The sequence below is a fragment of the Mesoplodon mirus genome (assembly GCF_964341445.2).
Source record: "Mesoplodon mirus genome assembly, chromosome: 8".
In the NCBI taxonomy this organism is placed as follows: Eukaryota; Metazoa; Chordata; class Mammalia; order Artiodactyla; family Ziphiidae; genus Mesoplodon; species Mesoplodon mirus.
The window spans coordinates 81,183,128-81,210,972 of NC_138984.1; the positions used below are offsets into that span (position 1 = coordinate 81,183,128).

At 35.7% G+C, this 27,845-nt stretch overlaps 1 protein-coding gene across 11 annotated transcripts in view; it reads right to left on the reverse strand.

Moving 5' to 3' along the window:
- The window catches only part of LOC309809083 (sodium channel protein type 1 subunit alpha), a gene marked incomplete at both ends in the record, with an annotated part of 86,232 nt that extends 58,677 nt beyond the window's left edge, over positions 1 to 27,555 (reverse strand). For 8 of the 11 annotated variants that reach the window (XM_082629812.1, XM_082629811.1, XM_082629810.1 and 5 more), the window contains 9 exons: positions 854 to 1,060; positions 1,721 to 1,862; positions 2,405 to 2,468; positions 5,912 to 6,181; positions 7,209 to 7,300; positions 9,016 to 9,144; positions 10,674 to 10,754; positions 12,847 to 12,998; positions 27,263 to 27,526. In XM_082629812.1, coding sequence (XP_082485938.1) covers positions 854 to 1,060; positions 1,721 to 1,862; positions 2,405 to 2,468; positions 5,912 to 6,181; positions 7,209 to 7,300; positions 9,016 to 9,144; positions 10,674 to 10,754; positions 12,847 to 12,998; positions 27,263 to 27,526 — 1,401 coding nt within the window. Of the gene's footprint in view, positions 1 to 853; positions 1,061 to 1,720; positions 1,863 to 2,404; positions 2,469 to 5,911; positions 6,182 to 7,208; positions 7,301 to 9,015; positions 9,145 to 10,673; positions 10,755 to 12,846; positions 12,999 to 27,262 lie in introns of all 11 variants that reach the window. The other 3 variants (XM_082629813.1, XM_082629805.1, XM_082629804.1) reach the window with 3 other exon arrangements.
- Between the last annotated feature and the right edge of the window lie 290 nt (positions 27,556 to 27,845).

A 27,845-nucleotide genomic window follows, 5' to 3' on the forward strand; every position in this document is an offset into this window, starting at 1 on the left:
AATGCTTTTTGATCACAACTTGTACTAGCTCTAGGTTGGCACTCTTTGATTCTTATCATTGTTCCAAGAGTACTCTCAATACAAGGACTCTTGCAAATAAATTAATACTCCCCAAACAACTTTCTTCTTTAGTAAAGACAGTGAGTTTCGATGCTGAACGGAAAGAGTAAGGAAAGATGGAAGTGATAAGAAGGGCATTTGATTGTACTGTGAGTACTGACATCTCACTACAAGAACAAGTAATTCTTAGGTTCCCTGATCTCCATAAAAATTGGTGACTTTCATATGCTTATTGGATACTGCTGTATCAGAGAACATTACATTATTTGATCACTTTCTTATTTATGTAAGAAAGGCAATTAAGCAACCACATTAAAAGACAACATACTTTTGGTTAAAGAAAGTAATAGACAATCTTCTAAGAAGCACATGAACATCTTTTTATATAATAACCAATAAACTTTTTTCTAAGAAAAGATGATTTCTTAGGATTTTCTTCTAATGCCAGTATATTCATTCAGTAAGTTTCTCACCTGAGAAGACCCCAAAATCACATTTTCCCTTGTATTCTAAAAATTTTAAGATGATTAAAATAGCATGAGAGAGTTCTATTGTGGTCCATATTGTAAACATCTTAGAATAATTAAACTAAATGACTTATAGATGATCAAAACAGTGTAGAAATCCTTACTAATCCCCTATACTACCAGCTTCTCTTAAGTACAAACAATTATCTATCTCTCACTTTCTCTCCAGTATTTTTGTGACAACCAAAACAATAAAGAAGGTTTGTACCATGAGACAGGACATATTTGATTTGGTGAATTTACCTGAGTTGATTTGGTGAATTTACCTGAGCTGCTTCCTGTTGCTTTTTAAGCTGTTCAAGCATTTGCTGAAATTCAGCCTCTTTCTGTTCTGCCTCTTCTAAGGTGGCCTGATTCTGTTCCTCATAGGCCATGGCCACCACAGCCAGGATCAAATTTATTAGATAGAATGAGCCCAAGAAAATGACCAGCACAAAAAATATCATGTATGTTTTTCCAGCAGCACGTAATGTCTGAAAATAAGAACACCAGAATTATTTTTTTCAATATTATTTCACTAACGGGTGGCTTTACCTGTCTCCAACTTACTGTGTGTCTTATAGGACTCTGATATAAATAATAATTATGATGTTCACAGCCCCTCCTACCTCGTTGACTGTCTGTTTCTTTAACATCATCCTCTTCCTTCTCCCCTAACTCATGCATTCAACATTCTGATGTGTAGGAGGGAATTCTTGGATTTATCAGGAATAAAGCAGAGTCAAATAAAGTACATGGAGATCTCCATCAAAGAGCTGAGGCTTTGAATAAAGTTAAGGAAGAGACCAAAGTTATCCTTCTACATCTGCTTGTTCATTTTCATCACCTGCCACCTGAAGGATGATACTTGAGCGGGTAAACAGAGTTGAGGGGAATATATGCCTTCTGTTTAGGAGGATCTGTGTCTGGGAAGGGTGGGAAATAGGATTTGAGCCAAGGGGAAATGAGAGAGAATTCCTGCTCCTGGCATTGCTATGCTTAATATGTGTTATAATCAATAGGGTAAAGAAAGTCAAATCTGATTTTAAGCTCTGCTCTTTCCACCATATTATGGTGTAGTTTGGATTTCATAACTAAGCTGGTTTTCTTATATACTTCCAATTAAACACAATATGTGTCTCTTCAGGTCTCACCAGTTGGTAAAGATTTTCCCAGAAGTCCTGAGTCATCAGTCGGAACAGGGACAAAAAAGCCCAACTGAAGGTATCGAAGCTTGTGTAGCCATAATTGGGATTTCTACCAGCTTTCACACACATGTATCCTTCTGGACATTGGCTGTAAACGTGGCAAAAGAAAGTATTATAAGAAATTCTGCTGTCTTTTTATTCTGGTAGAGTGCTATACTTATGATATTGTTTAGCCAGGAAGATTTGCTATTTCAAGGGATAAAAGTATGATAAATAAGCAATTAATACATTTCCCAACTTTTGACTTAACATAATTTTACTATCCACTTGACATCATCATTAAAATATTGCATAGCATTTCTAGTAATATTTTACAAAACTATTTTCTGTTGGTAATTAGTGTGTTAACATATGTCTAGTTCATTTTCCTACCATGGATAATCCAGAGTCGTCTCATAGCTCACATATACTCATCTAAGGGAAACAGCATTAGAGCTAAAGTATAACTTCTTGTTTTATGAAACATGAAAGCTTGTCTAATATTTAAATAATCCCTCACCTTATAAATAACCTTAATTATAGTAAATTAGTATGAATAAAGTTACTTGGCTGTTATCCGTCAGTTTGTACAAAATAAGAGAAAATACACACACACACACACACACACACACACACAAATGATTGTCTCACCCAGCATCTGAGCTATTTCCACACAGTAGTGCATCTGAAAAACCCTCCAGAAAATAATGATATCCTGTTTAGGAAAAAAAGTCACATGATGAATATTTGCATGACATTGCAAAATGAGAATAAGATCAGGCCGCTCTTTTAAAGTTCATAATTTTAAGTACATTATTATCATTTTAAATACATTATTATAGCTTTAAATACATTATATAATTTATTCAAAGGCACAATATTATTCCCTCTAAATATTAGATATTATATTAAGGAGATTGGATACTTAGCTAATAGTACAAAGCATTTGTTCTTTATGAATGTAAAATTAGTGATAATCACAGGTACTAACATAGTATTTTAAAGGTATCAGTGTTTTTTGTTTTTTTTTACGGTACGTGGGCCTCTCCCATTGCGGAGCACAGGCTCCGGACGCGCAGGCTCAGCGGCCACGGCTCACGGGCCCAGCCACTCCGCGGCATGTGGGATCTTCCCGGACCGGGGCACGAACCCATGTCCCCTGCATCGGCAGGCGGACTCTCAACCACTGCGCCACCAGGGAAGCCGGGTATCAGTGTTTTTTTTACCCTCCTCATGAAAAATAAAAATTTCATTCTGTAAAAGTAGGTAAGAATGACAGAGATTTCTTTGCTTTCTCAAAACAGCTACATATTTCAAAATAAAGGGATTTTAACTTTTCTGAACTGTCTTCTGTATTTTTTAACACTTTATAAATGACTAATAATTAATTATAATTTACATTCTACCAACTTATAGAATATATCATAGGCAGCTTATAGTAAAAGATGCATAAATCATGACAACTGCTAAAACAAGTGAAATAAAAAATAATTTTAAATATTGTACTAAAGCTAAAATAATTATTATAGGTGAATATTTCATTATCTCAAAGTTTTCTGTCTCTGGCAAATTCGTTAGATTCTTTCAACGTCCTGTTGAAGTGTCACTTCCTCTGTGAATTGTTCCTTGATAGCTTCTACTTTCTTCCCACTTAAAGATTGGCAAAATTAAGAAATCCTCTTACTGTGCTACCAGTAACATGTATAGCCATTATTATTACATTCACTGTCTTATATTGTGATTATTTGCTTACAAATACTGTTCCTCCTTGAAAAAAATGTCTAATCATTAATTATTTCCATATTACTAGTGTTTGGGACCTAGTAGCCTTTCAATAAAGTTTATTGAATTAATAAGTAAAGGGATGACAAAAAGAGAAACACATGAAATTAAAGAGTCATTTTGCAAAAAGGACAATTTTGGATTTCGTAGGAAAAATATTTTCTAGATGCTAAATTTTCTGAGAAATTTATTCTATGTATAGTTCTGTAAGAGATACAAAAATACATAATGGAACTATTTTAATCTTCAATGTCTTTACTTCTCTGAACATAAGAAAATTAAGATACAATTTCTTAACTTTTAAATGAAATTAAGCAATGTGAAAGGAATATGACAGTTTCTAGATAAATTTTCTTTTAATTTATTTATTTTTGGCTGTGCTGGGTCTTCGTTGCTGTGCGCAGGCTTTCTCTAGTTGCGGCTAGTGGGGGCTACACTTTGTTGAGGTGCGCAGGCTTCTCATTGCGGTGGCTTCTCTTGTTGCGGAGCACGGGCTCTAGGTGTGTGGGCTTCAGTAGTTGTGGCTCGCTGGCTTCAGCAGTTGTGGCTCGGGGGCTCTAGAGTGCAGGCTCAGTAGTTGTGGCACACGGGCTTAGTTGCTCCGCACGTGGGATCTTCCCGGACCAAGGTTTGAACCTGTGTCCCCTGCATTGGCAGGTGGATTATTAACCACTGCGCCACCAGGGAAGCCTTGGACAAAGTTTTGATACCAGATATTTATAAGTGAAGTTTTGTCCATTAAACTCACTGATCTAGAAGTTTAATCTGAAGAAAATATAACTTTCAGTCATAATGTTTATCTTTAATTTTAATAAATTTAATTTTCTATTACTTTCAAAAATAAACCATTTTATTTATATTTGCATTTAGTTTAAAATAATCTTTGTTCAACAAATGGAATATTATTAGAGAAAATGATAAGAAACAGATTTTTAGGGCTGAAAATAGCCTCAGATATTCTTGACTTCTTTTATTTTGAATGTAACAAAAATGGAGTCCAATAAATTTTCCCTAGAGTGAATAAATCCTAAGTGACATCCTCATAATCAGTTCCTTGATCTTAGACTAAAACAACAACAACAAAAAAAAACAGATTTCAGGGAGTTGGTGACAGCAGTGGGCTTATAAGGATCATGTGAGGTGAATAAGGGACATTTCATGTATTCCTCTGACGTGTATTTTTCTTAAGGCATTTTTCTTAATCCAGCGATTTACAATTATTTGCAAATTATTTGTTGGCATGTCACTAACATCATGGAAGTGTTCATCTGTATCAACCAAGGTATTTTCCAGATCTATAACTATAAAAAGACACTGATTAGTTTTTTTATTATGCTATCATTACTTTAAGAATTATCAAACCACCAGTAAGTAAACTTTATGACTAATCCTACTTCTTCCACATAACCAGTCACTAAGACTTTCTTTCTTCTTTGATTTTTTCCCTAAGAATTACTCATCACCTTAAAATAATAGATACAGCTATATTTAAGCACATCTAGAGTCTAAGTCTTATATATTTAATATTTTCCTTTAAAAGGACATTCCCTTTCATGAGTCATGTTCTTTCTCTCTGCTTTTGAAATATTGCTACTGGCAGATGCTAAAATTATATGATAGAAAAAGAAATGGTTAATTTTATTGTCACTTTAAAAAGAGGATATCAGGCCAATTATTTTTTCATCCTTCCAGAGTAGACTATTTAAGCATTTGAGTATTTTGTCTAAACTCTTGAAATAAAGATAAACTGATTCTCATAACTTCACAGTTTTATGACATTTTAAATTTCTCTCTCCTAAACGTTGATTCTCATTTCCTTCTCTTTGATGTAATACTACTTTTAATTCTTATTCTACAAATGTAAGAATAATGTTAACCTTTAGGTCTCACTTGCTTTCCATAACACAACAATAAAAATAACCTGGTAAACTATAAGCACCCTGGAATCATGTGCCATCACCATTATTTTCCCAGCATCCTGTGCACTTTCTGGTACATAAAACACATTCTGCAATTAGTGTTTATTGGGTTGCATTTGCATAATACTTTGGAGTTTACAAGGGTTTTCAAATACTTTATGTCATTTGATTGTCTCAAATGAGACAACATACAGCATTGTACACTGCGATGAGAAGAATGTACAGCAACCCAATATCCTAAGAAAATTTCTTTCAAGCTGAATTTTTCAGCCTCCCGTAGGGTTATCAATAAAATAGTTATCATAGTTATCAGTAAAATAATTAAATGTATGTGCAAACCATTGGAAGGTGATTAAGAGATCACAACCTGTTATGAAATCATTTAAAAAATTTTCCATGCCTAGATGGAAAGATGATCAACAATGAAAAAATAAACCTACATAACAGTAATTCTTACTTGAATCTTGAATATATGATTTCCAGTCAAACTCAATGAGAGTTTCGTTTACAAGTGTGCCATTGTAATTCACAGTTATATTCTTCTCTACACTATGTTCCTCCAGGGAAGCATTGGTGGGAGGCCATTGTACACATTTGTTCCGCAGGTTGCCCATAAAGAGCTGCAGCCCAATCAGTGCAAACACGCTCAGACAGAACACAGTCAGGATCATGACATCTGAGAGCTTTTTCACAGACTGGATCAGGGCCCCTACGATGGTCTTCAGGCCTGAAAGAAAGAAGGTTATTACTATGAAGACTTAGAATGTCTGAAATACCAAAAGCTTCACAAAATTTTCTTGAAAACATACACTCCATGAATAAGTGCGAAAATGATTGCAATGCTAGTGGGAGAGCAACATTTCATGGAAGGCTGAAGTGCTTATGGAAATAAACTCTGGAAATGTAAAAAAATCTAAACCATGAAATGAAGATCCATATCCCATTAGGTTGGGAGAAAATAGCTGGAAGTTCATGGTCTTCACAAAGCCTCTATTAAGGTCTTGTATTTCTCCGTTTTGCTGATGAAACTTGCCCTATACTTCCTTTCATTGGGACCAGTTGTCAGTTCTATAACAAATTACATGAATAAAAATATTTTAAAATTCCTATTCATAAGTAGGAAAGGTTTTGCTATAAAACTGGAAGTGGTTTGGAGTATAATTGCACTTTAGGATAATAACTCCTTGGGGAGTTCCCTGGTTGTCCAGTGGTTAGGACTTGGCGCTTTCACTGCTGAGGCCTGAGTTCAATCCTTGGTTGGAGAACTAAGATCCCGCAAGCTGCATGGCATGGCCAAATAATAATAATAATCCTCCATGCAGACCCATGCTACTCTTTATTATCTTATTCCCTTCTCTTTTTAAGCAATATTAAGATTTACATTGTATATACATTGTCATCAATGCCTAAAATGAACAAGAAATTACAGACTGGTACATTTGATATGGAACAAATCCTTGTTATGACTGATGTGGAGAAAAAAACCGAGGACATCTCTAAATGCAAATCACATAGACTGTATATTACAGTGTCTCATGCAAGAAATTGTTAAGCTCCATGGCTGATGAAAAATGTGAAAATATAAAATTTTATGTTCAAATAATGAGTCATTTTCTGAGTAACACCCAATTCTGATAATTATGATTTTGAGGATTTTAATGATTATGACCCGATTTTCTGTAATGCTGAATGTCAAGAAAAGAGATGGTTGCTGAAAAAAACATGACCGGTGAGCCTCAGTGTTTAACCCTCACCTGGAATGACTGAAATTGTTTTCAGTGCTCGGAGAACTCTGAATGTTCTCAATGCGGAGACATTGCCCAGGTCCACAAACTCTGTCACATATCTGTAATAGGGAGTTCACACACAAACACAATAACAGAATACAAAGAAAGAGCTGTAGGTGCAAGGATCCTTATGCTTTACACTGATCAGTTCTTACCTGGAATTACAGATATAGTTTTCAAAGCTCTCAAGACTCTGAAAGTCCAAAGAGCTGAAAAATTGCCTAGGCTTACAAATTCTGTTACATACCTGTAGAATTAAATCAGAGTATTCAAGATTTAAGCAGGATTTATATTATTTGCTTGTGTCTTTTATAAAGACCTTCTTGGTGATTTCGAATGATAATATTGTAAGTAACAATTTAGAAATTAGGGTTTATCACTATGGTTTTCTTTACTCAGATAATTTAAGGCTGTTAACTAGATGTAAACTTCATAATGTACACAGTCCTGTTGCCATTTCAAAAAGCAATAAAATCGATATCATGTATAATTTAGGAGAATTAAGTAAAAAGAAAATAATTCTTGGCTATAGTTTCATGGAATTAGTTTTTAAAAAAATACATGAAACTCATGAAATCATCCAAGAGAAATTTAGACAGATTGACTTATTGCCTATCTGTATGTGATCAGGATTTCCTAGTGTAACTCTTAAGTGAAAGCTAGGCAAATTAAGAACAATATTTTATGGGGGCCCAATGGTTACTCCTGCCATTACTGCTATTTTATTCTCAAGAAACAGTAGCCCCAGTATGCCTTCTTCTGAGCTGTGGCCAGAGAGAATGGTGAGGAATCATCCTGACTAGATATGGAATTAAGATGAGATAGGCAGCATCCGTAGCCCTGAGAATATCAGCACCATTTCTCCTCTGCCCAACCATCCACCTCCTTACACCTGTAAGAGGCCAAGAATGTCAGCTCCTGAAGGATGAGAGTGAACTGTATTGGTCCACCTTCCTCCACACTCTAATTTTACCTACTGCTGAGTGGCTTTCTGTTACTTTTCTGAGTGTCTTCTTCCTCGGGGAAGAATATTACTAGACAAAGAAAAAAGATAAGCAGGACTGCAAAAATTGTGCATAATACTGAGTGTATCTGGATGGGAAATAAGGATAAGAAGGTTAATATAAAGAAAAAAGGTGAAGAAAATTATAAAGGGAAAGAAGAGGGAAGAAAGGAAAGGGATCAGGTAAGATATAGGAAGAGGCAGAGAGAGCGTGTTTGTTTATATGTCTTAATTATCAATTGACTGATGAAATAATTTAATATTAAATACATAATATATTAACTACCTTATTTTTTCTATTAGTTTGATTTGTAAGAATATTTTGATGTTTATTTTCTATTATTCTACCAAAGAAGCTGGGGAGAGTGTGTGATGTGGGTAAGGTCAATGGAAATCTGTAGGGTCAGCAGAATTGTTTTTGGCTGTAATTTTAAAAAGTCGTTTTCACAGATGTATTATGAATACACTTATGCTTTCATATTAGGGTGTGTGTGTGTGTGTGTGTGTGCACCTGTTGAAAAAGCAGCACGTATGAAATTTGCTGACAGATGTTTGTTACATGTGAAAATTGTAATTTCAATTACTGCAAAGCCTTTATGCCAAAGTGAAGTGCCACTTTGACCTCTGTTGTGCTAAATTAAAATCCAGAGTTTAAATATATAAATCACACTGAAATATTCTACAGTTAAAGCAAGCTTATTCTTTAAAAGCATGAGCACTTATAGAAGCCAAAATATAGTCTCTTTTGAAGCTTCCAAGAAAGGCACTTACGCAAATGTAATGACAGTGAAGTCAAGCCAGTTCCATGGGTCCCGAAGGAAGGTAAAATCTTCTAAACAGAAGCCCCTTGCAATAATTTTTATAAGTGATTCAAAAGTATATATTCCTGTGAAAGTGTACCTAGAGACAAGTATCCAAAAAGAATGGATAAACTAATCATTTTCTTTCACAGCAATTTCAATTACTTGTCACTCCATTAGGGGAATAGATGAATATTATAAAACGAATCTAAGCAAGTTACTATTATTTTCAAGGAAATAAAACATAGCCGTAAATTTAAATTCAACTCCCTAACACATGAAGAGTTGGCTTTATATTGTCCTAAGATTAGGGTGAGAACCACACACTGTATAAAGTGTATCTGAAATGTCTTAGTATTGACATACATGAAGAGAGCCTCTGAGAATTACCCAGTACATTCACATGATGGAGTAGCTGATCAACAATACTGCAGAAGCATAAAATGATTTTCCTTTAGAAAGTAAAAAAAACTCAATTTCAGCTATGTTTTATGAATGAGGGAACATTGACAAATTAGTTTCAAGTTTTTCTCTTTCTTTAAGATAAGCTCGGTTAACTTACTTGGAAAAAAGAATTTTGTTAACATCAAAAGTGGGTGAGTTTAATTAAGGTCATAAGAGGTGAAAATTTAGTTTAGAATAAAATACTGAGTCTTAGACTGGAAACTTAGATGTTTCCAAAATTTAAATCTTCTACTCAGTTTAAATGAGCAGAAATTTAGATACTTCCGAGTAGAAACTTAGATGTTTCCAAAGTTTTAATCTTCGACTCAGAAGTTGGAGAATGAAATCACAGCAACTAGGGCAACTTGAGACCTGTGGGCCTCACATGGTAGCTTTAATACTTTAGAAATCCTTTGTATATAAATTTTTAATTTTCTTCAGAATTTTTATCCCTTTTTTGATTGGGTTCAACCTGGAAGTTTCCAGGAAGGGAAAAAGCCCTTGGAAACACCCCCGTGGTGGTTGTTTTAAGGGTCAGCAGGCACAGAGCAATACTGGCTACCACGTTGGCCACGCAAGCAGACTCAGCGGCACTTATCACACATCTGGCCACTCTGTCCTCTAAAGTATCCCAGAACAGAGCCCATCAATACAGTTAGCAATGCATCTGGTTTCTGAAAATCCTACCCTAACTTTCACTTCAGTTAGCTTAGCCCTCAGTCAATTAAATTTTCAAGTTTGAAAATCCCAAATTTTGTGGGCTTTTTTTTTTCAGCAAATATTTTGGTGACCACATTTGAAACTGATATAGGCCTGGCATGGAGTGGATGTGTCTGATGGAAGTGAAAACTTTGTGAGGCTCAATATTATCCTTTTAGGGCAAGTGTAAGACTCACTGAATTCATCTGGAAATGAACTGGAACCAAGGTCTACTATACTGGTTCCTTTCTGTGGGTACTTTCATCACATTTGCTTTGGTCACTGTAGATCCTACAGGAAAAGTGGCGAGTGTCCAGGAATGATGGGCTTCTGGTAACCACCAAGTACACGTGAAGGAGAGAGATTAAATACTAAATACATATATATAGATATAGAGATATGTCTATATGTCTGTATGTCTATTCATCTATACACACACACATATACATACTCATGTAGGTCGCTTAAAACTTAAGCTGAACTTACTCTACATTCTTTGTCCAGTCAGGAGGGTTACTCATTGTCATAAACACACAGTTCGTCAAAATAGTGCACATAATTAGCATGCTGAATAATGTAGGTCATTGTTAAGGAACACACAAAAGAAAACCCAAATCCATGTATCATATTACATAAAACTAACATTGAAAAGCTCAACCTGCAGTTTGGCCAGGACTCAGGGACAAATACCCTATGGGCAAGTCATCTAATCTCTTTAAATTTCATTTTTGTCATCCATAAAATTTGGATAATAATATCACCCTCACAGAGTGGTTGTATAGATTAAGTGAGATAATGTATGAGAAAGCTTTATAAAAGTATAAAGTGTGGCTTTTGCTACTATTATTAAATCAATCTATTTACCTCCCAGAAGACTTTAGGGGGAAAACTGTGGGCACTTTGGAGTGGTACAGTTTTTGAGCAGAGAGCACTGACTTGAACTAATTTAATTGATTAAAATAGTAAATTGTTGAGGAAGGCACATCCTTGCAGAATTGTAATTTCTTAAATACATGTGATACAATATAGTTGAATACATTAAAATTTATATAGTTAAAGTACAGCATGGTGTTAAGGGTTGGGTTGCTTATTTCAGCTGAGTTTGTAAACGTGTAGCAGCACTGGATAAGACTGAAAGTGAATATTCCTTAAGGCCATGACTTAACATGATGTGAATGTAATTAAAATTCAACATAAAGGTGATCTTAGCAACATAAAAGTGACTTGGACAAGTCACTCAGCCTCTCTGTGCCATGGAAGCTTCTTGTATCTCTACTGAATTTTATGCAGTGGAGCTAATCAGGTATGGAACTCATAGTTTGAGGTACAGATTAAATGGGTTAATATGTGTGAAGTACTTGGAACAGGTCTGTATATTAGTAGACATGATCTAAGTGTTAGCTAAAACCAACGACTAACTATGACATAACAGAATTATGGAGCTGAAAGGGACCTTAAAAAACAACTGTTTAATCCCTATAATTTAGAAATCAGAGAAATAATGCGTAAGCTCTAAAGAAATTAGATAACTTGGCCACAGACTAAAACACATGTTTCTTACTTTCACATCCAGTATTCTTTCCACTACAGTTTACTGCCAAAGCAAAAATTTTCCGTATATGAAAAAGAAAGTTTTCATCCAATGACCACATGATGGCACTAGGAACACAAACTAGGATGAGGAAACCTCCATAAATGTAAAAACCCCGAACATATAAATTTTGTGTTTCAAATCTTTGATTTTTAATAATACCGTATTTATACCATAAGGAATCTCTTGCTATCAGTTTAGAAATAGAACGGATTTTTAGGTTTTAAAATCTTTTTTCAAAAAATCAGGTAGTGTAAGTTTATGATAATTATAACAGTATTTCTATATTTATTATTGCCAAAGTCATCAAATGAGACATAATCAGAAGCGAAGGTTTTTGCCAATGAATATGAACAGATGAATTTAGTTGCAGAAGCCTTTTTTAACACCAATGAGAATCTTAAAGCCAAATCCCTAAAGACCACTTGGAAATACAATCTTAGCGTCTTTCATTAACTTCCAAAGCCTTTATTAAGCAATCAGTTTTGCTCGGCAGAGTCATAATTCAATGACTTAAATTTGAAATTAAGCCAATATTTCAGTACTTCCTCGCAGATTTCATTAGGAAAGTTCAAAAACTAGCTAAATATTGGCCAAAGCCCCCTGATCTTCTCCCATGGAAAATATGCTTAAAGGTTAATTCTAAGGTACACTAAAATGCTTTGTATTATAGATAGCTCTGTATTGGCTCTGGATGTAAATTTTTTGCTATTATATCATTATTCACTGCAAATTCTAGAAAATCAGAAACTTTGTACCATATCTTAAAAATAAATATGGCTATTTTACACTAGATTTGTAGGACTTGATACATATAAGTGTTTTTAAAAAGATATATATAATGTTAAAGACTTTGATGTATAATATATACTTGAAAGATATATATATATATAGTACATATATAATATTAAAGACTATGTAAGTTTCAGTGACATCTATGTAATAAATTTTAAGAATAAGTCTTATATGACCAAAGAAAATACAAAATGAGAGTGATAAAACCACAGAATATGGACATTTCCCAAGTTAATTTTATATTTAGCTACAAAGCATTTATAGATTATGTACTAATAGCTAATACTGATCGCATGAAAAGGATATGAATGTACCAAAATCTTAATAGCTATTTTCCTAAGAGGATTGAAGGGAGTTAAAATGTACAGGGCAGAGGTGGCACTGAACCGGAAGATGGCCTTCCCTTTATTCAATACTATAAAAGTCTGTAAGATAGGAACACATAGAAGTATAAAAGTATAAACCATTTAAACTCTATTACCCACCTTCTATCATTTGTCAAAATGAATTATTCCAATGTTGCAACTTTCGATGTGCACCATGAAGACAAACTGTTACTGGATCTCTTCTTAACTAGAGACAACATCCAATGGTATAACTCACATTTGACTTGATACTTACCTGCAATTTTATCGTATATAAGACAGTTAGCCAAGATAAGTTATTTATTTTCTTAATATTTTAAATATATGAGTTAAAGGAAAAAGTCTCAAATGGGTGCACATATCATTTCATTCTACAGATCTTAGGACACTACGTTCCTTTTACAGCGATTTCAGCTTTTCCACTTTAAATATCTTGAAAATTAACGCTCTGGAATGCAAAATCATTCAGTAAAATAAATAATATTTTGAAATCAATATTCTTTTACCATTTCTGCTTATAAAATAAACATTATCACTCTATTTATAATAGGAAATAAAAGCAGCCACCATCAAACCCAGTCTTGGGTTAGATGGATGTAATCCAATAATTGATTTCTGGAGGCCAAGCTCCCTGGAGAGTATCTGTTGACCAGGAGTGCTAAACTCTGTATTGGGATTTCTGAGTTAGCTGACACACTGAATTCTAGTCCCAACTGGCTGCCTATTTCATGTAGTGTTTTCTTAGAGGAAAAGCTCAAAGCTCCTGCAGAATCTAGGATCCATGGACGTGAAAAAAACTGGCATTCTAAAAATTAGACATATTTGAGCACAATTAGCAGTGTGATACACATACAATCGTGTATCAAGGATTCTGACTCAGTGTTTCCTAAGACCTTTATGCACATTCAGATTGGGGGAAGTGGAACCCATTTCTCTATGAAGAACATATCTTGAGAAGGGAACTCCAAATCTTCTAAATTTAAACCCCATTCTTCAAAAATACTGTTTTTCTGACTGAGGACACATATCTGTGTAGATCACATTATGACATAGCAAGCATTAACCTTATATTTACTTTCTACTAAAAATCTTTGACAAGGGTTTATTCTCTACATTTAGTCTTCAGGTCATTTATAGATTTCTCATTTCTTTTCTCCTCTACCTTCAGGGTTTTCTAAATTGAAATAGAGTAATTACTCCAAAACATTTACTGAGTTGCTGTTTGAAAATAGCACTTCCTGGCTGGTATATGTAAGAGTGCCCTAAATCAGGGTTGTGAAAATGGTCCCCCAACCAGTGCTGGTTTCCAGGTTGTTCCTGATCTGTGATAAGATTTGAGAGTAAGTATTTAGAAACTTGTAAGACAATTTGACAGACTAATTTTACATCTGTTGAATGTAATAATAAAAAGACAAGGTGTATTTTGCAGGTCTGTTTTTCATTTCAACTTTCTGGAAATTAATTTTATTGTATTTTATAGAATAGCAATCACACCTTCACAACAGAGAGTTTGAGATGCATTGCTCTACGTCTAACTTTGACTCCATATTTCCACTTTCATCTTTGATGGACTGTGGGTCCAGAGTACAAAGAAAACTGTGTCACAATGTCCATTTATAGGAGGGGAAAGTTTCACCTGTGCTTATTGGAGGAGCAATCACCCATGTCTACAAGACTTAGTGCTCTTTTTCTCTGATTCATTCAGTGCCCCTGTCCCTAAATGGCATTGTGAGATCATCATAAAATGTGCACAGACTTCTCCAATGCAAATGCCTTTGCCCTAGGGAGTACACCCATGCAAGGACACAGAAAGGCTCTGAGTGAGCTAAATCAGGACCGAATATGGTCCACCTTGCAAACCAACTGCCTACACTTCCTTTCCCCAAAATTATGCTGAGTAAAACCTGATGGAAATATTGTGATCTGGGAGTGGGAGAGCCAGTAGAAACATAATGTAGAATATATCTTTTTAAAATAAGAATTCCCTCATTTCAAATAATATTACAAGCTTAATTTTGGAAAAGAAGTTACAGTCCATAAGGGGCCTAAATCATGGGCTGGAGGAAGAGGGGGATGAAGATGGTACTGATTGTCGCTCAGTGGATAAGAATAATAATCCAGCTCATCCTGAGGAGATGAGACCACGTGCAGAAGAGATCACCTGTGTCTTTGGCTCTGTGGCCACCCTCCAGTCCAAACCATGAGCAGATCTAACAAAAAAAGAAGTAGAAGAGATGGAGGAAGAGGGTGATGAAACCAAAGGCAAAGCTGCAGAGGCCAAAAGAAAGGGTTGGAGAGAGAAAGAAATTCTGCCCTAAGGACCAAGAAGAAAAAGAAGCAAGACTCAGAAGCTGAACCAAGAGGAACCCAAAAAGGCAGGGCAAAGGGCCAGAACTCAGCAGGGAAAAGCTAACGAAAGCCATGGCACCCTGATGCTGATAAATAATTCTCAGTCTAAAAGTCCTGTCACATAGAGGAATTAATATTTTGACACAAAAGTGAAAGGCAAAAGGACAAAATTCCCAATTGTTCAAGCCTTAGATGGAAACTTTTACTGATTTTAGGGTATATTTTCTTTATTTATTTAAAAAATTCAAAGAATGTATTTTAACTTCATATTTATAAGAAGTATGTGTACAGTGTGTAAGTGCTTACAATTAGAACGTATAATGGAATTAATGAGGTTTTCCTGTACAGCAATATTTGTTCTCCTTTAATTTTTCACAAGCCGTATAGATAGATGAGACATCCTTGATAGAGTTCCTGGGAAGCTGATGATAACACCAGCACTAAGGGACTATTTCAGAGGGTTTCTTCTGTGAGGACTTTGCTATTCCCAGGTTGAAACATATATTTACATACAAACTACACAAATGTTGCTTTAAAGTGTTTATGGATTCATTTTAAACAGCTGAATTATAGAGCAGTCCAATATTAGAATCTTGACTCTGTTACCATTTTTATGTCAGTAAATTCCATTTAGAACTTCAAATTTGCTATTTGTATCTTGTATCTTGTACAGATCTTGTATAGATCTTGTATCTATTTCCTCATCTGTCTGTATCCATCCTCCTTATATTTACTTGCACAGAGAAGAAGCCAAACATTTAGTTTCTAAGTGTTGAGGATTAATGAAAGGATACTTGCCCCTAAAGACTCTCAAATATATGTTTCTCCAAATAATGGTTTTGATAGTATTGAAGGGAGAAGAGAGTCAGTAGGGAACACTGTTTACTTACAAGTGGTCAAGTAACTCTAGAATTTTCAAACATACAGATATTTGCCTTCCTCATTTCACAGATAAGAAAGGGATCAAAAAGGAAAGAATTAAAAGACTAGCCAAGATGTTACTATTACCCCTGCCCCATTATTTTTATTGTGGTAGAATACACATAACATAAAATTTACCATCTTGTCCATTCTAAGTGTACAAGTTCAGTGTTGATTTTTCAAAGAATGTACTGAATGGCTTATTAGAGGAAAGTATTTTAGCATCCTTTAAGTCTAATTAGTTTAATACAAATTTCATTAAGGTAACTACTCAGGACAATTTTTATTGCATTAAGTCACTTCAATAGAAAAGAAAAACTTCAAAATTGATGGTGGAGGAGAAACGGCTGATATAGTAGTATCCAGCTTGAAACAGGCTTTTTTTTTTTTTTTTTTTTTACAGCCCAAGGCTGTAGGAAACTCATGAAATCATTTTAACCTGAGAATAACACTGTGCCTCAGAACCAATTTCTAAACAGCATTTTGACTGAATTAGAGATGAGATTCTATATATAAAAATATCACTTTAAAGACACATTTGTAGGAATGTAACTCTCTTCACATACTAGATGTTGATCAGGCTTGTCACTTATCTCTTCATGTATAGCTACCAAACTCAAGTAGCATTTATGAAGTCCCTATATGATAAGCTGTTAATATGTATGAGCGTGGTGGACACCTGGAAAGCAGCCTGGATCTAATTCTCAGCTCAGTCGTTAATTCAATTGACTTCAATGCAGAAGATTTGTGTTAATTGTTTAGCACAATATTTGCAAATCTCTGTGCTAAAGTTTATAGGGAAAACAAAGACCCCAAGTAGTTTGGGGTAGATAGTAAGTTATGACCCCAAGAAGCTTGAAAACTAGTAAATGTTCAACTATCTATACTAACGGAAGAAAATCTAGAAAGGTAAGTGAAGATTTACTTAGACTGGAGCTGCCCAATAGAAATATTACATGAACTACAAATCTAAGCCACATATGTGATTTTAAATATTCTAGTAGCCATGTTTAGAAAAAGAAAAAGAAGCAGATGAAATTAATTTGAATAATGTTTTCTTTAACCCAATATATCCAATAAATTATCATTTGGGGATGAAGTCAGTATTAAAAATTATTGAGATAGTTTACATCCTCTTGTCATATCAACTGTACATCTTCAGAGACTGAACTCACCACATTTCAACTACATTTCAAGTACAATAGCCATACATGACTAATGTCCACTGAATTGGGCAGCGCAGACCTAGGTGTAAACCATTCATTGTACTGCCAGTTCATACTCTCTTCAGCAAGACTTGCCAGGTAAAAGTCAATTCTAGCTTTAAAGAAAACAACAACAATGAAAGCCCAAACAGGTAAATACCCCTGATAATCAAAGCTTAATAGTCTGGAAAGCAAATTAGAAAAACATAAGTAGGATTTGTTTTAACTTACATATTTATTGAGTGCAGACTCTGGAGTTGGATGCCTTGCTCAAAATCTGGCTGTGCTGCCTTCCAGCACTGAGATCCTGGACAAGTTACTAACTTTTCTGTGACTCATTTGCCTCTTTTGAAAAATGGGAATAAGTACACTATGTTAACAGAGGTGTTGTGATTCCAATTCAGTAGGTCAGATTCTGATGCCTAGTATTCTGTACTTTTAATAAATAACTCAGGTGAGTCTGCAATAGGAGAGCTGTAAATATGTTTTTATTAAGTTCTCATTTTGTGTACCTGGAGTAAAATCCTTCCCCTTTATCTAACTGCATAGTCAATAAGGAAACACTTAGGTTATAATAGTTTGGTAGGATTGCTATTTATGAATCTGTACCCATTTCTATTTAGTAGTCTTTTTTTGTCTCTGGGTTTTTAGAAAGTGTTTGCTTATTTTTTTACTCAGGATGGACACTGAATTTAACAAGCCATAGTTTTCCAGTTCCCTTTTAAAAATATGTCTATTATCTTAACTTTTCTTTCACTCGAGGGGTCTTGTTCCTTAAATAGTTTAAACCTAATGCTCAGCTTTGTGTTTATCTAAATGTTATTGAAAAATTGCCAAATCACAGGATTGACTCCAAATTTACTGCAATTTTACTGCTCTAAAAGTAAATGTACTGGCAAAAGCAAGAAATAACAGAGGAAGGTGAGCAATGATCATGAACAATAGAAAAATGCAGAATATACTATTGGTTGATTCCACTTATGCCTTAGCCTCAAAATTTAAAGAGGCAATTTTCAACTTGTACTTACACTGTGATCCAAAAATGTGTTTGGAGGTCAATTGTTTGGAACTTCGAACATATTTTCCCAAAGAAAGGAGATACATATATATATATATATATATATATATATATATGTATATATATTTTTACACATAGATTCAAAAACCTATGTAATTCCTAATTAAATAGAATTCTGTATAATGACAATGTGAAACTTTATCCCTGTGTATAAGCAAGTGTGACTCTGAAAATGGTAACAGACTTCTAAGCTGGGTTGCAAGGTATACCTCTCTCTCCTTGATGTTGCCCTGGCATTCAAACTAGGGAAATTCCCTGGCTCTATCTTCTGCCAGAAGTGGGGTCAAGTTTTTCTAGCTCTAAGCTGCTGGCTTGAGAAGAGGTTCCATCGGGAAAAGGCAGAATGAGACCACATGGCAGGAGGAGGGATGCTGCAGAGCTTTGGGTGTAAAGAATTGCATAGACAGTCAAGAGATTCCGATTAGTACACATCTCTGGGGACATCTCTTGTTCTGGGCCAATTCCAAGGCATCTAATTCTTTTTTATTTTTTCCTGTGAGCTCTCTAAATGGTTTCACCTACTTCCTTGCCTATCTTTTTTTTTTAATAACCTGTGGATTCAGGCCAAGATTTTCCTCCTTTTCTGGCTCACTGAGGGATGGAAAGCTTTCTCACAGCTTCTCTACCTGACTCTGAAGTTAATGTGCTATATTTTAAAAAATGTTTTCTCTCCCAATCTCATTCTATCTTAACCCTTAGATGCGGGATAATCAGCCTAAAGAACAACTTGTGGACTTGTGCCTCCTGTGGCCCACCAAGCGTTAATATCCAGCCCTCATCTAATTGCACAGGGGTCTTGTAGCCAGGGATCAAAAACCAAAACGCCCCACAGAGGCTAGGCAGTGTGAGAGACCTGCCAATTTTGGGCATGCAAATCAGTGATGCCAGATCTGCTATAGTATGAGAAATCCTAAATATGCAAGATTATACATGTGTGTGTACAATCTTCTGATTTATAAATCTCAGACACTAATTCAAAATTGTAAACAATATTGCATGAGGCAAACAAAAATGCGTCTGGGGGCTCAAGGCCTTAGAGGGTTTTTTTTTGTTTTTTTTTTAAAGAAGATGTTGGGGGTAGGAGTTTATTAATCAATTTATTTATTTTTGCTGTGTTGGGTCTTCATTTCTGTGCGAGGGCTTTCTCTAGTTGTGGCAAGCGGGGGCCACTCTTCATCGCGGTGCGCGGGCCTCTCACTATCATGGCCTCTCTTGTTGCGGAGCACAGGCTCCAGATGCGCAGGCTCAGTAGCTGTGGCTCACGGGCCTAGTTGCTCCGCGGCATGTGGGATCCTCCCAGACCAGGGCTCGAACCTGTGTCCCCTGCATTAGCAGGCAGATTCTCAGCCACTGCGCCACCAGGGAAGCCCTAGAGTTTTTTTTATCTTTGCTTTAAGTTCATGCAAAAGAGAAAAAGTTGTACCCAGAAAAGAGTCTGTAAAATTGCTGGTCCCTAGGCTTTAGCTGGGTAGAACAGTTGCAGTGGGGCCAGTGTTGGAGAGTTCCCCAGATGGGCTCCTATCAGCCAGGGTTACAGATGCTTCTGCCTCTATCTCAGAGAGAAAAATTATAGCCAGAGGGTGAAATGATAAAATCTGGGGGTCTAATATTTCTCATCCCTGTTATCTTCAGCCCATAGCATGGATGTGGTACACTATTATATGCTCAGCTAATTTTTCATTGACAGAAAAGGACTAATTCGTCCAGTTTTATTGCAGACTTTTCCGTGTGAGAACTTTGGGCAAACTCTTCCATGTCAATTTCTACATCTGAATGAAGATTATAACAATACTAACCTCAGGGTTGTTTAAAGGATGAAATGAAACAAAATGAAATAAAACATGTGAATCCCCTTAATGAATTCAAAGTGTCATATACACTCAAGGATTAAAGGATTAAAAATGTGTGTCTCTCTGGTTCTCAAATATACACACATACAAACACTTGTGTACTTGAAAGCAATGCCAATTCTCACATTGGAACTTTGCCGTTCAGTTTCCTTCCTCTCAAATTTCATATTCAGAAAACAATGCCATCCATTTGTTCCCATCTGATAAGCATTACACCTCCAAAATAGATTCTGATCCCATCCATTATTGTCTTCATTGTCAAAAATCTAGACCAAGCCTCCATAAAGACTCCCAATTTGATCTTTAGAAATGTGAGGTGGGGACTTCCCTGGTGGTGCAGTGGTTAAGAATCTGCCTGCCAACACAGGGGACACGGCTTCGAGCCCTGGCTCGGGAATATCCCACATGCCGCGGAGCAGCTAAGCCTGTGTGCCACAACTACTGAGCCCGTGTGCCACAACTACTGAAGCCCATGCACCTAGAGCCCGTGCTCCGCAACAAGAGAAGCCACCACAATGAGAAGTCCACGCACCGCGATGAAGAGTAGCCCCCACTTGCTGCAACTAGAGAAAGCCCGGGCGCAGCAACGAATGTCCAACACAGCCAAAAATAAATAAATAAATAAATAAATTCATTGAAAAAAAAGTGAAATGGACATTGTCACTTCTCTACCCAAAGTCTTCAGGGAATTCATTTTGCCCTTAAACTTCGAACTCCTTAAGATGTCCTAAAAGGAGCCTTGATCTAGCCCCAGGCCCATCTCCCCAGTCACATCTTACTCGCCTTTTACTTACTACAGTCCTGCTATATTACATGTCTTCTTACGGGCTATTCCCTTTCCCTGGAAGCCTTCTCTCCCTTCTTCTTTCTACCCTTGAGATCCCAATATAAATGCCATTTCTTTACAGAGGCATACAATCTAAGTTTCCTGAATCTGTCCTCTTTGGAAAAAAAAAGGTGCTTATCACCCTATTAGAATCTGGTGGGAAATATACTTCTCTAATTATTTTAGAAACTGATCCAGACCCCCTGAGTCTCAAAGATTTTAGTTTTTATAAAGGCAGGGGATGCCCCCAATTAAGCAGAAGTAGTAAAGCAACAAGTCAGGTTTGGGAAATACTGCCAGCCTAAGAGATGAGGAGTATAGCTGGCAAAGTGGCATGAGTGGAGGGGCAGGAAAAGCAGTGACAGGCTTATTTAGAGTCTATCACTGACTTCTCTTCTCCACTGGTACCATTAGTGTGACAACTGCAAACCCAGAGTAGCATGGTGATGAGCCATGGAAGCTGACGGATCTGGTTTTAAATCTAGTCTCTGTTACTTAATAGCTTTATGATCTTAGGAAAATTAATTTTATCTCAGTTTCATCATTTTATTTTATTTTATTTTATTTTTTTAGTCATCAATTTTATACACATCAGTGTATACATGTCAATCCCAATCGCCCAATTCATCACACCACCATCCCCACCCCCCTGCGGCTTTCCCCCCTTGGCATCCATATGTTTGTTCTCTATATCTGTGTCTTAATTTCTGCCCTGCAAACCAGTTCATCTGTACCATTTTTCTAGGTTCCACATATATGCATTAATATACGATATTTGTTTTTCTCCTTCTGACTTACTTCACTCTGTATGACAGTCTCTAGATCCATCCACGTCTCAACAAATGACCCAATTTCGTTTCTTTTTATGGCTGAGTAATATTCCATTGTATATATGTACCACATCTTCTTTCATCATTTTAAAACAAAGATAAGAATTATCTTGGAAGGACATGTCGGTTAAATAAGAACTGTAAATTTCCTAATGCACAGTGTATAGGGCAGAGCTACTGTTTTTGCTTGCCTTGCAGACCTTCTTCAAAGTCTCCATCTCTTCCTTTTAGAGAAAACCTCTGCCTCATTGTCTGGCCATGTGGCTTGGATGGAGCCGATCCACCCCTTGGCAACACTGGTCAACATGTGATGCTGATCTGGCCAATGAGAGCATCACAAACCCTTGGTTACAGTGATTGGTCCAGAAGAGGCCATGTGACCTAATTAGACTGAATTTCAGGACTTTCGCAAGAAATTTTGAAGAAAAAGAGAGCTCTTTTTCTTGGGGTTACTAGGCTGTAGGATGTTAGTTTCATACTACTGGTGGCTATTTCTATCATCTTTTGGGAAGAGCCAGCCTGTGAATGCAGCCAGCATAGGTGAATGGAAAAGGACTGTGTCCTGATGATGTTGTTTTAAGTACTGGATCCTTTGATATTAAGACCAGATTTACCCCATACATACATTTACTTGTTTGTTGCTTAGTTTGTTTTCAAAAACTAGTTTCTGTTGGTTTTTGGTCACTTTCACTTGAAGGGAAACTTATTAATATGGCAGGTACTTAATAAACGCAATCATTATTTTACTACCATCCTCATCATTTTGGGATTGTTTCTGAGGCAGAGACAGGGAGGTGACAAAGAAGAAAGGGACATAAGGAAGAAATAAGTAAGAGAAAGATTTGTAAGTGAACTGTAGTGCCTTGCAAGTAAGGGAGAGCCTGGGTGACTGGTAATTCTAGGAAAGCTAATGATATACAAAGAAAAATCATAAATATGACAATTCATGGGATCCTGAGCTTTTACCATCTACTTTTCTGATTTTCTTTTAAACTCCTTTTGCAAGAATAACTCCCTAATCCCAATTAAAAACAAAACAAACAACTCTCCCTACCCCATGTAACAATTAAAAACTCCTGTGGAATGACAAACCAGGCATGAATTTAAAATCACAAGTTCCTGTATGATTCTTCGTGCAGCCCCAGTAAAGAGGAAGCATGCATCTCTTTAGAGGAGCTGATAAAAAGGGAGAATAAATTGTCTTTAAACATCGAAGAGACAATCAAGGAAAGAGCACATTTTTAAATGGATACATTTCTACATTCCATAATTAACAAACACGCATTTTCACTACAGATCTAACATACCTCATTCTATTTCCAGTACCCTGTCACACTGTCAAAAGGATATTTTCTTCCATGGTACTAATGAGTCATCTGTAATTTTAAGAGAACATGAGAAGGAAGAAGTTTTCTGTAATAAAGAGTGGGTGAAGAATTTGAATGTATAGCCAAATGGTGCAAAATCAGCCGAAGCTATGAAAGGAAACTGTGAAAAAAAAAATCCCATGAGGAAATAAAGGTGTGTTCACAAGCTAAAATGTGCCTTGTCACACTGCTAAAGTAAATAAACAAACAAAAGGAACCCAACCTGGAATCATGTTCTGAAGACCACGAGACCAGAGTTAACATGGTATGCAAAATTCTGTGACTCTCCTCTGATAGCACTGTTATTTTATTCCTTAGTTCTTACCTCGGACTTCTGAAGGCTTAAAACATCTGAGGGTCTGGAAGTGCTTCCATGCACCACGAGTGTTCATGAGACAGTTGCTACTATTTCTCGAGTTACTACCACAATATCACTGACCATGGATTAAATTATTTTAACAATTTCAACAGAAAATTTGAACATTATATAATTTGTACATTTTAAGCTAGGGCAAAGAAGATAAAAATATGTGGGCATATGCCATCTGAAAATACACCATCAGCAGTGACATTTTCATAAGCTCACTGACACTGTAGAAGATCACAGTGAGCTTCACTGGGGTTTGTGTCCTTTCTATTCCTTACACGTAGATTCCTTATATATACACACCACTGTACTTTAACCTAAAACTTAACATAGATTCTGCAACCATTTTTTGTAATAGGCTTGCATTGTTTATTCTATATATTTTTAAGAAAGAATCCAGAGACTTGGGATATACATACAAAGGATACATTAAGTATTGTACTTGAGTTAAACCTTAGGGGAGTCACTAGCCTGATTAATATTTGCATATTACAACCCACTCAGGCAATAAAATGCACATCCCCAATATCAGTGATGATGGGAAATTTCATCCTAAGAAGCATTTTCCCCAGTGACATTTCCATCATTTCCTTTATCTATGCTGGGAGTACTGTGCATGTGTACTGCATTGTTTAAAGAAGATCACCCTGCCATCCTCAGATACTCAAGTCACTGAAGTGAAATTAGTCATCAAGTAGCAAAAGAAATATTCATCATTTTTTAAAGGTTATTATTTTTCTAAGGATTCCAGCTTCAATCAGAGGAAGCTAATTCAGAATTTAAGACTATTCCTCCATACTGAAATAATCCAATTATGAACAAAAATTTAAGACTGGAAAGAGTGTACACACAACCATAGAAAGTTATAAAACATGAAAATGCAAAAGAAGGAAATTTCCAACACATTGCTCAATCATGTCCTAAGCATGCCATGTTAGTTTTTAAGGATTTCAGTACTGCAAAAAGTTTCACTTGTATTTCTGTTGAATGACTTACATTTGGAGACTTGCTGGATGGCAGCTCAATGTGAAAGCAATGGATGTGCCTCACCTTGGGGAAACCTCCTTCTTGATAACAATATTTCTCTTATCATATTGTGCTACTTGCACTCTGTGATTTGTTCCAAAATACCAAAAGATTTTTCCTTCCTCACACAATATGCATTTGAAGATAAGGACAGAAGATATTAAAGGCAAGTTTGAATGTGAACCTAACAAAGTTTATAAGGGTTACTTCACCAAAAGAATCTGCCTGAATAGTCATTCCTTCAGGATTGGTCTTTTACCCTCAGTTTTAAGACCTTTCTTTTAACTATTTGGATGGGTCTGCATCATTTTGCTTTCCATCTGCCTTTATATCCTTTGTTATATCTCATTCATTAGAAACCAATTGTGGACGGCTTTGTTTGGGGACATTCCCTCAAGAAGACAACTTTTATCAGTCTAAAATCTCTTTAATTTAAAGGAAAAGATTAATTGGATGATCTCGTTTCTACTTGAAGAGTAGCTGCCCTTGTCAACACGCATTAGTTTGGTCTTTCTCAATGTATGCATTTATTGTTTTATAGATAAGAACACAGCACAGGAGATGGGATGCTAGATTTCAGCCCTGTTTGATGAAGTGGTAGACTCTGGGTGGCTTTAATAATTTTTAGATGGTGATTACTACTGGAGAGGTGGGGGCTGGATGTCTGGGGGTAGCAAAATGCCTGCTGAGCTTGGAGCCCTCTAACCCACTGTAATAGCAGCTCTAAATAGATTGGCTATGTCCAATGGCTATAAATAAAGTAACATACTTTAGTGTTAATGAATTTCTGGCTAGAACACATCAGAGTCATTATTTCAATAATAGAGTAATTTTAAATAAGTTAAAATGTATGAATAGTTGGATTATCCACATTTTTACTTTTTTTATACAAATAAACCCCTTGTAGTCTGCTTAATTTGGGTTTTAGCTTTTCAGATATCATATTAAATTAATCTCCAAAGGAGTGATTTAATGATAAAATTCAATTTTTCTCACAATTTAAATGGAAGTTATGAAACAGATCATGGCTTACCTACTAAGATTTAATAATACAATGCTAAAAAGCAAAGTTAAATAAAAGATAATGAATCTATGGAAGATTATTAATCTCTTCCTTCACAGTAAAATGGTCAAATCAGTTTTTAAAAAGGAAAAGTGTGTTACACTTAAGCTGGCTATATCCTGAAAAGTTTTTTTAAAAATCTGAACATAATGAGGTTTTTACCTCTGAAAGTTGTAGTAGTCAATGAGAATGTATTTACAAAACTGTCTCGAATCCAAATACTAAAATTCCAAACTTATGCACTTGATAAAAACTAACACAAAGCAGAAACTAAAAAAAAAAAAAAAAAAAAAAACCTAACACGATAACTGTGCCAGCAACCAAAAGCATCCCTAAATGTTTTGGGGGTATTTTTTTTTTTTTTTTTTTTTTTTGCGGTACGCAGGCCTCTCACTGCTGTGGCCTCTCCCACTGCGGAGCACAGGCTCCAGACGCGCAGGCTCAGTGGCCATGGCTCACGGGCCCAGCCGCTCCATGGCATGTGGGATCTTCCTGGACCGGGGCGCGAACCCGTGTCCCCTGCATCGGCAGGCGGACTCTCAACCACTGCGCCATGAGGGAAGCCCCACTGGGGGTGTTTTTAAGGCCCATGTTTAACTAAAAGATCTCATTTGCTTAATTACAATCTTTGTGCTGTACCTTTCCACCAAGAGTTCACAAATATATTATTCTAGGTGAAAAGGATAATAAAATATTGCAAATTAACTAGTCATAAATTTAATCTAAAATCAATACAATAATCTTTTTTGATTTTATCTTTTTCTACACTTTTCTTCTTGGTTTGGTGAAATGATGGTCATAATGAAAGTCTGGGTGCTTACTATTTTCATTTCAAGATAGATATTCAAATATCATTTATATGTTCTTCAGAATACTATATTTTTGGTCATCCTTACCAATATCAATATATTTCCACCAAAAGATTAAATAATTTTTTAAACTATAGTTTGTATGGGAATGTTTTTTCCCAATTAAAAAAAGTGTCTTCAGGAAGTTAACTGATATATTATATATAACATAATATTTATATATAATATAGAAACTGAAAACCCTTGTGGCATCAAATTTTGTTCCATGAGAAATGAATACCAATATTTTTGAGGTCTTTATAATTTGTGATAATTTCAAGATTTTCAAGTACAGAAAACCCATAAATAGTAAATACAATCTCTGGGGAGATGTTTTTAATTTGTTAAATTAGCTGCCTACAACTTACATTTATTTTTAGGTATCTATCGTGGTGCATTTGGGACAGCTCCATCTGTTATGATATAATCAATTTATTTGTCATGTATATGCATAAAACATATGCAAATGTGTTTTATTTCCTAAACAGAAGGATACTTAGACTTTGTGCTAACTTAGCTTGTGTTGGTGCTATAACAGTCCAAGGTATACTGTAAGGCAATTAGCAGCAAAATATGCCTATAAAACACACTCACTTTTTTATTGATATAGTACGGGTCCAGGTCCTCCAGCGGCTCTGACACCATCCCTGGAGGGATGTCTCCATAAATAAAAGGAAGGTTCTTTCCAGCTTCCAAGTCACTATTTGGCTTTGGGCCATGTTCGTCATCATCTTTCTTGTCTGGTTTGGGATTCTTAGCCTTTTCTTCTGCAATGCGTCTTTCAATAGCTGCAAGAGATTCTCTGGTGAAGAAGCTGAAGCTGTCAGGTCCTGGTGGTACAAGCACTGTTTGCTCCATCTTGTCATCCTGCACATTTTAATCACCATTTACTCTGCATATGAAAGTCCTAAAAAAAAAAAGAGTACAGATATTTTAAGGAGATTAGGAGATCTTAGTATCTACAAACTCCTGTCATGAAATAAGAGCTAGAGGATTGAAATGTTCGTTTCCAATTAAATCCAAATGGAATTACTAAATATAAATTCTTTTTCTGTAGTAAGAACATTTAACTTGAGATCTTTAACATTACCCTTTTAACAAATTTTTAAGTATGCAAGACAGTATTGTCAACTATAGTCACAAAGTCGTACAGCAGCTCTCTAGAATTTATTCATCT